Source organism: Sciurus vulgaris (genome assembly GCF_902686455.1).
Source record: "Sciurus vulgaris genome assembly, chromosome: 1".
NCBI lineage: Eukaryota > Metazoa > Chordata > Mammalia > Rodentia > Sciuridae > Sciurus > Sciurus vulgaris.
In genome coordinates, this window is record NC_136461.1 from 116,463,979 (window position 1) to 116,477,254 (window position 13,276).

Below are 13,276 nucleotides of genomic sequence, written 5' to 3' on the forward strand. Positions count from 1 at the left end.
CTACGTCTAGGTATTTAGGAGGTACTGACAAAATTTTACCTTTTTACTTCCCAGTGCTGGGGATTGTACGCTAAGCAAGTACCACTAAGCAACACTTCTTTTTCAAAGAGATTATTATAACAATTTACATTTCCCCAGCAATGTAAGAGCATTCATGTTGCTTAATACCCTCAACATCACTTTTAATTCAGTCCTTAATTCTAGAAATTTTGGAGGGTATGTAGTGGTTTTAAAATTTGGTTTAATATTTTTTCATAATATCTAATAATATTAAGCACTTTTTATGTTTATTGACTGTTTTCATATTCCCCTTTTTGAAACACCTATTATTTTACCTATTTAAAAAATTGAATCATCTCTAATTTTTTGCAGATTCTGTAAAAACAAAAAATACCACCAGGGCCTTTATTAAATAAACAAATTGCAAATAGCTTTCCAGTGTATGGCTTGCCTTGCATTCTTTGAAAGTATCTTTTTTCTTTTTCCTTTTTTTTTTTTTGGTATTGGAAATAGAACTCAGAGGTGCTCTACCACTAAACTACATCCCTAGTCCTTTTATTTTTTATTTTTATTTTTTTGCGGTGCTGGGGATTTGAACTCAGGGCCTTGTGCTTGCACTGAGTTATATCCCCAGCCCCCTAGTCCTTTTATTTTTTACAACAGGGTCTCACTAAATTGCTTATAGCTTTGCTAAGTTCCTGAGGCATGCCATGAATGTACAATCCTCCTGCTTCAGCATCCAAAGTTGCTGGGACTCTGGAGGTATGTGCCATCGTGCCAGGCTAAATGGTACTTTTTTTGGGTGGCATTGGGGGCACTTTACTACTGAGCTATAACCTCAGTCCTTTTTATATTTTATTTTGAGACAGGGTCTCATTAACGAACCCATGCTGTCCTTGAACTTGTGATTGTTCTGCCTGAGCCTTCTGAGTCACTGGGAATTATAGGCAAACGTCACTTTGTCTATCTTGATGTTGAATACCAACTTAATGTTAAATTTGGCTTTAAAAATGCTATCTTTTGATGAATAGAATTTCTTTCTTTTGCAGTGGTGGGGATCACACCCAGTGTCTTGTGCAGACCAGGTTAGTGCTCTACCCCTAGGATGAATAGAATTCTTAATTTTATGAAATTTTATATTATATGGTCAATCCTATTTATGCCCTATTGATCTTTACCTATCCCAAGTAAAAAAAAAAAAGTTATCATTTTTCCATCTAGAAACGTGATTGCTCCAACAGTGATATTTAGGTCTATGATACACTTTAATTCTTCTGTGTAGACTAAGAAACAACGGATTCAGCACTTATTTAAAAAAGCCATCTTTATCCTACTTATATATAGTGAAGGTTTTGTCATAAATTGATAGTACATTTATGGATCTTTGCATACATTCTGTATTCATGTATTATCTATCTCAAGCAAATATTTACTGTGCTAATGAACCTTTATAATAAGTCTTGAAATCTGATGATAGTTAGTCTGCAAATTTTGTTCATTCAGATCATCTTGGCTTTGCTAGGTCCTTTGCAGTTCCTCATATACATGTATGATTTAATAATATATATTAGGGATCAGCTTATTAATATTCATAGAAATTGGATATTGTGTAGATTTGAATTTACATGTAAACTTGGTAAGATTTGACATCCTAAAATATTGAGATTTCCAATCCTTGAACACATTGTAGTCCTCCATTAATTTAGGTCATTTAAAATTTCTCCCATTAATATTTAGTGGTTTCTAGTACAGGGGTCTTAGAAACTTTCATTTGATTTATTCCTACAGACTATTCATCTACAGTCTTTTGTCAAGTTATTATAAATAGCATTATCTTTTATTTTTTATTTTTTTTATTTTTATTTTTATTTTTTTTTGGTGGTGCTGGGGATTGAACCTGGAGCCTTGTGCTTGCAAGGCAAGCACCCTACCAACTGAGCTATCTCCTCAGCCCCCAGCATTATCTTTTAAACTTCACTAAATGGCTGTTAATATACTGCAATACACTCAATACACTTATCTTTTTTATTGGTATTTTTTGTGGTATTGGGGATTGAACCGAGGGCCTTGCACATGCTAGGCAATGGCTCTAAAACTGAGCAATAGTCTCAGCCCTTTTATATTTTTAAGACACGGTCTTGATAAATTGCCTGGGTTGGCCTCAAACTTGTGATCCTGTCTCAGCAGGAAGGATTATAGTTGTGTGCCACCACCATGCACTGCTAGCTACAATTTTTTTTTTTTTTTATATTGGGGGATTGAACCCAGGGGTGATTAACTACTAAACCACATCTCCAAACCTCTGCATTATTTATTTATTTATTTTTTTGAGACAGTCACCCTAAGTTGCTTAGGGTCTTGTTAAATTGCTGAGGCTGGCTTTGAATTTGCATTCGATCCTCTTGCCTCAGCCTCTCAAGCTGCTGGGATTATTATAGGCATGTGCTACTGTACCTGGTGGCTAGATAATCCCCCCCACCCCCTTTTTGGGTATTAGGGATTGAACCAGTGTTGCTTTACCACTCAGCTTAGCCTTGCTAAATTGATGAGGTTGGTCTCAAACTTGTGATCCTCCTGCCTTAGCCTCCCTAGTCACTGGAATTACTGTCATGTGGCCACCATGCCCAGCTACATTTATTTTTTAATGTTCAACTAACTTTTCATTCCTGGAAAAAAATTCCATATGGCTATTATGTATTAACCTTTTTTTTTTTTTTTTAAACATTTCTGGGCTGGGGAGATAGCTCAGTTGGTAGAGTGCTTGCCTCACAAACACAAGGCCCTGGGTTCAATCCCCAGCACCGCCTCATACATGCTAGGCAAGCATTCTACCACTAAGCCAAAACCTCAGCCCTGTATTCAGCCCTGTATTAACCTTTTAATATGCTCCTAGATTTACTGATATTTTTATTTAGGATTTTTGTGTCTAAGTTCATGGGAGATATTTCTTTTAACATCCTGGTTAGGTTTTGGATGAAAGTTATGCTAGGTGTAAAAAGGGAAGAATTTATCTTAAGATTGGTAGTAGTAGCCAAATTTCTTAAGAATGTGGAAGAAATATCATTGAAGATATGTGGACCTTAAGTTTTTTTTTTTTTTTTAGAAATTTTTCAGTGCTGGATGTTGAACCCAAGGCTTTCTGCATGCTAGGCAAGTGCTTTACCAATGAGCTACATCCCCAGTTCTCAAGTTTCTTTTGTTAAATGGTTTAATTATAGCTTCAGGGTTTTTTGTTTGTTTGTTTGGTAGATAGTCAAGACTTTCGACTTCTTGTGTCATTTTTGGTAAGCTGTTTATTTTTAAATTTGTTCTGCTCATCTAACTTTCCAAACATAAAGAAGACCAGGAAAATGGATAAAATAAATCAGTGAATTTTAAAAAAAAGAATACTATTCCACAATAAAAAGCAACTACTAAACGAGATAGATGAATGGCAAAAATACCATGTTTACTGACAGAAGCCAGACACAAAAGACTACAAATACATGAAGTTCTAGAATAGTCAAAACAGAACAAAACAAAACAACAAAAACTCTATCATGATAGAAATCAGAACATTTGAGATATGGGAAAAGAAATCAGCTTTGAGATATGGGAGCACTGACTGATGTAGAAGGGAACTTTTTGAAATGATGAAAACATTCTGTATTTATATAAGGGTGTGGATAACACAGATGCACACATCTGTAAAACTGATGGAAATGTACAATTAAGCTGTGTATTTCTTTGCATATGAATTATAATTAAATTTAAATAAAACAAAATATAAAGTTGTTCATATACAATCACATTACTATTTTGTTTGTGGTGCTGAGGACCAAACCAAAAGCCTTGTGCATATGAAACAAAGTATTTTACCATTGAGCTATATCACATGCCTGCTATTATTTTTTATTGCTTATTAGATATAATTTTTCCCTTCTCAACTAGAATCCAGTCATTTGAGAAAAGAGACCTCATATTTCACTTATTTTTATTTCCTACTGTGACAAATCTACTGATAAAATTAAGTATGCAATATAGACTGAATAAATGAACTGATATGAGATGATTCATATAAGATAGTGCCCAGCACATAGTAAGCATTCAATAAATATGAGGAATCAGTATTATCATAATTACTGTATTTTTCTGGGAGTAGTTAAGATGAACTAAAGAAATAGCAGGAGCTTACCCTGCTTGATGGATTTAGTATAATGAGCAATTGCCTAAGATGCTTTGTATAAACTGACTGAAATTGTGCAAGTTCAATTTCTGGCTATGCTTAATGTCTTCTGTTCTGCTGATTTCTTTGGTTCACCTTTTCCTGCTTTCTTACCATTTCTGCATTTCGCAATTTGGATCACAGCTGTGGTTGATGAATCGGGCCTCATTTCCCATACGGTAACTGTCAATCACCATCCCACTATCCAGGTTCAGACAGTAGTGGTCACTGTGATTATGATACTGCTCAATCATCCTGTTTCTGAAGAGAAAAGAAATTATTTAAAGCCAATTAATGAGTAGGTTGAAAGTTAATTTCCAATTTTTCATTTCCATTCTAATCTTGTACCTTTGCATTTTATTGAAACACCAAATTTACTACTTTACCTGAACTCCTGTTCGCTGACAACCTCCCCTAGGTATTCAATGATGAACTGTCCAGCTTTAAGGGGTTCTTTGGTTCTGATTCCCCAACCCTTTTCCTCAGCTCGAAATCGTTCTAGACATTGCACCCACTCATGCCTCTGTATCCTCTGGTTACAGCACTGCTCACCACAGGGGCAAGTGTTGGGGGAACACTCAGCAAAGATCATTCTAGAAAGAGAAGAAATTAACTGTATATCAATTTACATGACACGTTTTATCTTATCCTTCTTTCATATTATAACTAATCTATTTTTTTATATCTATTTTTTTTTTTTAGTAGTGGAGACAGAACACAGACACAGGCGTGCTCTACCACTGAAGTATATCCCTAGCCCTTCTTATTTTTTGTGATAGGGTCTTGTTAAGTTGTCCAGGCTCAGGCTGCCAAGTTGCTGGGATTAAAGGCATGCACCACCATACCTGGTTCATAGAATACTTTTTAAAAAAAAATTTTTAGTTGTAATTGGATACAACACCTCTATTTTATTTATTTATTTATTTTTATGTGGTGCTGAGGATTGAACCCTGTGCTTCACACATGCGAGGCAAGTGTTTTACCACTAATCCACAACCCCAATCCTATAAAACATTTTTAAATGACTATATGAAATTTAAAAAAAAAATTTTTTTTTTTTGGTACCAGGGATTGAACTCAGGGGCATTTAACCACTGAGCCATATCCCCAGTTCTTTTCTGTATTTTATTTAGAGACAGGGTCTCATTGAGTTGCTTAGGGCCTTGCTAAGTTGCTGAAGCTGGTTTTGAACTTGCAACTGTTCCGCTTCAGCCTCCTGAAAAAGCTGCTGGAATTACAAGCTTTCATCAATGCATCTGCTTACTGAAATAAATTTTTAATAAAAGTAGCTATACCACAAAGATCATAATATTTAATTAAAGATTAACAACAAGAATTTCCAAGTCATTCTTTAAACCCCGGACGCTTTTTGTAAATTATTATGCTAAGTGTCAACGCAGTATCTGGGATAAGCACCATTATTATTTATCAATATCAAGAATGAATTAACTGCCATGCCTACCAATAGCACCAGTGAACGGGGAGGCTGAGGCCCTAGGCAATTTAAATGAGACCCTATCTCAAAATGAACAAACAAAAAAGGGCTGGAGATTTGGCTCAGTGGTTAAGCACTCTGGGGTTCAATCCCTGGTCTAAAAACATTAAAAAAAAAAAAAAGAATGAACTGACAACCATAGTAAAACCAATCATTCAGTGATTACACTGAACACTTTGTCGCAGCTCATGGTCATTTTGACTTTGTAAAGAAATTATGGTAAACTGGGTGGGGGATGGAAAGATAGTGGACTGAGACAGACATTATTACCCTATGTACATGTATGATCATAGGAATGGTGTAAATCTACATTATGTACACTCACTATTATTATTTTAAAGAAATTTTGTATCTTATTACTGGAAATGATATTTTCATGTTGAAAATAACATTTCTAGTATATATGACTGGATGAACTCATAACTGCTAATAATCAGTAAGTAAAATTTTTTGAACATAGTAGATGAAAGTTGTTACACATGTCTTCTCACTGCTTTCTTTTTGAAAATTCCTTGATCTTTTATGGGAGCCACTTAGTTTTGGTGCATGCTTTGGAATCCTACTTAGGCTGTTAAGCATGATTAAAACACGAGCTGGAGCAGTGGCACATGCCTGTAATTCCAGTGGTTGAGAAGACCCTGAGGCATTGAAGATGTCAAGTTCAAAGCCAGCCTCAGCAACTTAGAGGCCCTGAGCAACTCAGCAAGACACGGTCTCAAAATAAAAAATAAAAAGGGCTGAGGACACAGTTTACTGGTTAAATGCCCCTGGGTTCAATCTCTGGTATAAAAACAAATACATACATAAATAAATAAATTAAATAAAAAATAAAATAAAATAAAATAAAATAAGGAAGGACCAGGTGTGGTGGTGGCACACACCTGTAATTTTGGCAACTCAGAAAGGTGACACAGGAGGATCCCAGTTTGAGGCCAATCTGGGCAACTTAGTTGTATCCTATCTCAAAATAAGATTTAAAAAACAACTGGGGATTTAGTTCAGTAGTAGAACACCAGTGGTTTCAATCCTCATTATTGAAAAATTGTGGTTTCTGCACTTGAAGATTACTGGAATATACTCAATGTTTGGAAAAATTCTTAAATTATTAGTAAAAACAGGTTTCTATTCATTGTGTCAGGAAAATAAAATAAGTTTTCCAAAATCTGAAAGTAGATGCTGTGAACTAAGATGTGCAGTTTCTGATTTAGCAAATAAATTGCCATTATCTTAGGTAGTAATGCCTTTGAGAAACTAGAGAATATTTTTTTTCCTCAACATAATCTAGACCATAAATTCTACTCCTTACTAAGGTAACTAAATAACACTGGGAAATGTATTAGTGTGATCAACTTAACTAGCTATGAAGATTCACATTATTCTCTGTGTACAGAAGTGGGGTTTTCATTTGAAATAAATTCCCACTGTGAATCATGCCAGATCAGGAACTGAATAAGCCTTGAAGGTAGGGGAGAGGGAGTGACTGTGACCTCTTATTTTTTGGGACCAGGAATTTGAGGATCTGTGGGCCTTTTCGAAAATGGGTAAGTTGGGGCTAGGGTTATAGCTTAGTGGTGGAGCTCTTGCCTTGCACATGTGGGGCACTGGGTTTGATCCTCAGCACCACATAAAAATGAATAAATAAAGATGTTGTGTCCACTACAACTAAAAAAATATATATATATTAAAAAAAAAGGTGGGCAAATTTAAGCAAGCTGTACTTATTACAATAAAAGTTAAACAGGAACTAAAAGGGAGTGAAAAAAGGTCCCTTGAGTGAGGTGTATACACCTATAATCTCAGTTATTCGGAAGTGTAGGCAGAAGATTGAAATTTGAGGCTAATTTAGCAAGATCCTGTCTCAAAATGAAAGGACTGAGGCCAGGTATAGTGGCGCAGGCCTATAATTTCAGTGATTCTAAAGACTGAAACAGGAGGACCACAAATTTGAGGCTAGCTTCAGCAATTTAGCAACTTAGTAAGACTCTATCTTGAAATAAAAAATAAGGTCTGTGGATGCAGCTCTGTGGCAAAGCACCCCTTGCTTCAACCCCCGGCACTGAGAAAAAAAAAAAAAAATGTTTAGCTTAGAACCTGTGAACTCAGGGTAACCTCTGCCAGAGGCATTGTAAGTTTTTCTAGGATGGATGGGGGTTTGTGTGTACACATTTTTTTGGTACCAGGGATTGAAACCAGAGGAACTTAACTGTGATGGGCTGACAGATCTGGCTCCATGAGAATGTTATAGGCCAGACTCTAAGGGAAATGACTAAACAGACTCCATTTTGCTCTGAGACTCCAAGTTATGTAGAAAATAATTTTCTCCCATGGGAACACCCTGCCGTTGTACCCATCATCAGTTTCTTAGCATGACATGTTTAATAATATACAATGGTAACTCCTATGCAGTAAAAATTGCTCTCCTTTGACCTCTATTGCTCTTAACCAATGTACCATGTAAACGGTAACTGTGTGGATATTAGCAACCATTCTTTTGTTTGTACCTAGGTAAGGGTCAGTTTGACCCACATCTGTTGATGATCTCATGATGTTAGTTTGTAATTTTGAAACATAGCAACAGACACTTATGATTGATGTGATTTTTGGTATAAGAACCCCTACAACCCTGTGTTTGGGGCTGTTCTCCCATTAGCCATTTTTTGGGGCATTGTGTGAGATAGTCAGCTGGACAGCCTAATAAAGACTCTCAAATATGGACTTCTCAGTGGTGATCGGTCTGTTCTTAAGTTGCGCCCCATAACATAACCACTAAGTTACATCCTCAGCCCTTTTATTTTTTATTTTGTGACAGGGTCTCACTAAGTTGATTAGGGTCTTGCTAAGATGTTGAGGCTGGCTTCAAACTTGCAATCCTCCTGTCTCAAGCTCCTAAAGTGCTGGGATTACAGGCATATGCCATTATGCCTGGCAGCAATATACTTTTATATTGCCAGAAGCATTCAGTTTTTATAAAAAATAATTTATTCATTCTCTGGTAGTGGGGAATGAACCCAGGGATGCTTTACCATTAAGCTACATTCCTAGCTCTTGAAACTTAATTTATTTTTATTTAAAAAATTTTGAAATCTTTTGGTTGGGGATGAAACCCAGGGGTGCTTAATTCCTAAGCCACATCCCCAGCTGTTTTTTATTTTGAGATAGGGTCTTGCTAAGTTGCTTAGGGCCTCACTAAATTGCTGAGGCTGACTTGTCATCCTTCTGCCTCAGCCTCCTGAGTTGCTAGGATTATAGGGGGGCAGTTTGTAGACTTGCAACTAATTTGCAAATGTACTTTAGTCATAGAGAAACTTGGTTCAGTTTTAAATCTGGTGTTTATATGGAAAGGAACAACAAATTCTGAGGCATGATGTTAAAAAAATCTAACTTTTAAAAAAAGATTTTCAAGTACTTATCTGAAATTATTATTAGAAAATCATTAACTGTTTTATTTTTATTTTTTGCAGTACTAAGAGTTGGACCCAGGGGCATACTAGCCCTAAGCTACATTCTCAGCTCTTTATTTTTTGTTTTGAGACAGGGTCTTGCAAAGTTGTTGAGACTAGCTTTAAAATTTGGATCCTGGGGCTGGGGAGATAGCTCAGTTGGTACAGTGCTTGCCTTGTAAGCACAAGGCCCTGGGTTCGATCCCCATCACCCAAAAAATAAATAAATAAAATTTGGATCCTCCTGCCTAGCCTCTCAAGTAGCTGAAATTGAAGGCATGTGCCACAGTGCCTAGCTAATTGTTTCAAAAAATAGCCCTGAATAAAATGATTCTGGACCACTTGCAAATGAGTCAACTGAGAAATACAAAGGCAGATCCTATAGATACTTTAATACCTGCCACCAATATTTATAGAACCTTGAACATGAACAGGAAAGACAAAGTCACCCTACATTTTAGCTGGTTTCATTTATCTGCACCTTTATGTGGGTTACTTTATAAGTAGGAATACATTAAAAGAAATTTTACTTTTCCTTACATATTTATACATTTATCACATTATCTTGTTATTCATTCTATATATGCCAATGTAGTGATCACATTCCAATGACAATCAGCACTGTATCTGAGGGTTTGCTTTCTCTTTACTTAGGGAAGTTTTTTTTCTTTTATTTTTGAAGAAAAGTAATACAATGTAAAGGATGAATATCTGTACTTATGATATAAAATAACTGATGTAATTTGTAAGGCAAATATCCAAATTTCAATTTTTAAGTGATCAAAAAAAAAAAAGGGGGGGGGGGTGCTGAGGTTAGGTACTGTGGCGCATGCCAGTAATCTTAGCAAGTCAGAAGGTTGAGGAGGAGGATCCCAATTTTGAGGTCAGCCTCAGCAATTCAGCAAGACCCTCAACAATTTAGCAACTATTTCAAAATAAAAATATGAAAAGGTCTGGGGATGTACCTCAGTGGTTAGGCACCCTTGGGTTCTATCCCCTGTACATATGAACCAACTAACCAACAAACCAGACTAAGGGCAGCTCAGTTGTACAACACTTGCCTAGTATGTGAGAGATCCTGGGTTCAATCCCTAGTTCAGGGAGAAACAAAATGAAAACCCTAAGTGCTTATACAATTAATATGGTATAGAAGAAAAACCATGACTTGTGTTTTTCATTTTTGTGGGTCTGGGATTGAATTCAAAGGTATTTTACTACTGGGCTGCATTCCCAGTTCATTTTTATTTTGAGACAGGGTCTCAGTGAATTTCTGAGGGTCTTGCTAAGTTACTGAGGCTGGCTTCACATTTGTGATCCAACTGCCTCAGTCTCCAGAGCAACTGGGATCAATGGCATGTACCACTGCACCTAGTAAGACTCTTGGTCAAACAGATGTAAATTTAAATTCTGTCTCTGTCTTTCAAGTGCTATATAATATGGAGCAATTTACTGTCCAAATTCTAAGCCCCTTCATCTAGAAAACATAAAACTATCACCTACCTCACAGGACTATTGTCAGGAAGAAAGGCACTAAACAATGAGGCTGCATCTATATTATGGTAATTTCACAGACAATAAAATAGTATGTGAAAAAATACAGTAATGTTAGCATCTGAAGAAATATATTTAAACAACTCTAAGGATATAATACTTTCAAATATTAACCTAACAGAACACTATATCTCCAAAAATAAATTGACATAAATACATAAAGCAAGTAGGACTATGAGAAAATAAGTATATTTATATATTGGCAGTGATATCATAAATTAACTTGATATTTAATTGGAGCTATCTGACAGTATATAAAAATATATATAAATGCTTACACATACACTCATGTGTTATACACATTTTTTTTTGAGAATGTACTCTAAGGATTTAAAAAAAGGGACTCTATACCAAAGAGTTTCATAGCAGTCACATTTTCAATAGCAAAACATTAGAAATAACTTAAATGGCAATAGAATAGTCAATTATGGCATATCAACGGATAGATAATAATAAAGTTTTTAAAAGTGATGAGTTCATGGGCCATAGTGATATGTAAATATGTACATTTAAAATCTTTTTAACTGAAAAATAATCAGTGCACAAAATGCTTTTCCATGTCATCAGCTATTATAGTGATGTAGTAAGGTAGAATTTCCCAACTAATATGCTAAAGCAGGAGGTACTGAAACATATTCCTTGATCCCACTAGACAAGTGACTAGAGAATGGGAAGCAGTTGTTTTTGGTTAGGACAACTATTCAGAATAGGAAGTACTGATGCGAAATTCACTGGTTCTTTTTGTGTGATAAACTGGTTTATTTCAGAACCAATAAGTTGTATTTCTACTCCTTTGCCTCTATTTCCATTTTGAAATTTCAATGTCATGTTAAACTAAATGATACCAAAACAAAACCATTAATTCTTTTCTCCAAATCAGTTAAGACCAAACTTTCCATCTCTGAGGACAGTATTACCATCTCTTTAGCACTAAAAACTCAGTCATTATGTACATACCCTCTATAAAGATACATCTGCAGTTTTCCTCCAAAACAAATCATGGCTTTCTTTACTCTCAGTGCCACTGTCCTACTCTACTTCCTATTATTGTTATCAAATATCGATATCTAGGAAGGTGTGTAAGACTGTATTTATTAATACTTCATAAACTGTCTCATATAATTCTATGAATGTTATTATCTTACTGTATTCTCACAAAACCCACAAAATGAAGGCATTTTTATCAAAGGGTTTAAAATAACGTTCCCCAGGACTCAAAAGTATTTAAGAGGATTTAAATTCAGGCAAAGACTATAAATATCATTCTTTTTTTGTTACTATAATCAGTCCATCAGTTAGGTTTTATAATCTGTGTACAATCTTTTACAATCTGTGTACAATTTCTTGAGAGGAAATCCAAGAGCCTACTTAACTAAACCTCCAAAGATGTCATGTTTCTATCTTGAAGGCTTTATAATTCAGAGGAATCAGTTACAGTACCTATTGAGGCAGTCATCCACACAGCCCTTCCTGGTGTCATCATCTGGCTTCTTACAGTTACAGGTGGTAGCCTCATAACCAGAAAGGGGTTTGACATCAACGTAGACATCTTGAGAAGACAGCAAAGAATAGTTGGTGATATATCAGATAATTTTTCTAGTGCCAGGCTAAGAACACTGATATTATGGAGGCAGAAAAATAGCTTGAGTTACTCACTTGAACGAATTTTTTTATACAGTGGAACATCTGGCTTCTTGTATAGCTAGAAGAAAAAAGAAAAATCTTGATACAGCATTTTACTTCAAATGCTAAACGGTGGCAAAAATCCCTAAAAATACCAGAAACTATCCCTCTACTCTGCTTATATAAAAATATTTATAAGACTTTCTGGGTTGGATACAAACTCTTGTTGTGATCACTTTTTATCCCAAAATAAAAGGTGAGAAATAAACAGAAGCATGAAATAGTGAACGGAAATGTATTTTCAATTATGTTTCTTCAGTATGTTGTTGGATAGGTTTATGTGAAAATCCCACTGAAGACCAAAGTTATTTCTTTGGACAAATTAAGATTCTATTTGTCTCTATCAAAACAAAGTAAAGGGAAAAACAAACAAACAAACAATAACAAAGGAAAGGGCTTAGGAGTATAGCACAGTGGTAAAGTGCATGCACAGCGTGTGTGATATCCTGAATGCAATTCCCAGCACCAAAACCAGAAACAAACAAACAAAAAAAAAAAACCACACACATAGGAATTGTTTGGATGGTCTGGGTAGGTATATTAAAATAAAAAGATGGGTACTTTGGTTTTTTACCCCTTGTCTTGACTGGAAATTGTAGGAAAATTTTAATGAAGTCAATTAATTTAAAAATTAAATGGGAGGAGGCAGGCAGGAAAAACGGAGGGCTCACATTTAAATCAAAAAGGAAGGGAGGGATAAAAGATGATTAGAAGACAAATTGAAAGCCTGCATGTATTTTGCTATAGAAGATAGAACAAAACAAATGGCAACTTGGAGTAAACTGGACTGTTTATTCATCTATTCTAATAATTTCACTGTAATTTTCTGTCCATATGTTCAAAGCACCGTTTCCACTGTTAAAAGTTGAGACAAACATATTCAAGAGAGACCAGAGAAGAAAA

At 35.4% G+C, this 13,276-nt stretch overlaps 1 protein-coding gene across 4 annotated transcripts in view; it reads right to left on the reverse strand.

The window, feature by feature from the left end:
- ASH1L (ASH1 like histone lysine methyltransferase) overlaps positions 1 to 13,276 on the reverse strand; it is a 134,321-nt gene that overhangs the window by 34,154 nt on the left and 86,891 nt on the right. For all 4 annotated transcript variants that reach the window (XM_079104115.1, XM_079104116.1, XM_079104117.1 and 1 more), the window contains 4 exons: positions 12,347 to 12,392; positions 12,131 to 12,239; positions 4,591 to 4,797; positions 4,319 to 4,465 (listed from right to left, as the gene is read on the reverse strand). In XM_079104115.1, the coding sequence (XP_078960241.1) occupies positions 4,319 to 4,465; positions 4,591 to 4,797; positions 12,131 to 12,239; positions 12,347 to 12,392 (509 nt within the window). The remainder of the gene's footprint in view (positions 1 to 4,318; positions 4,466 to 4,590; positions 4,798 to 12,130; positions 12,240 to 12,346; positions 12,393 to 13,276) is intronic.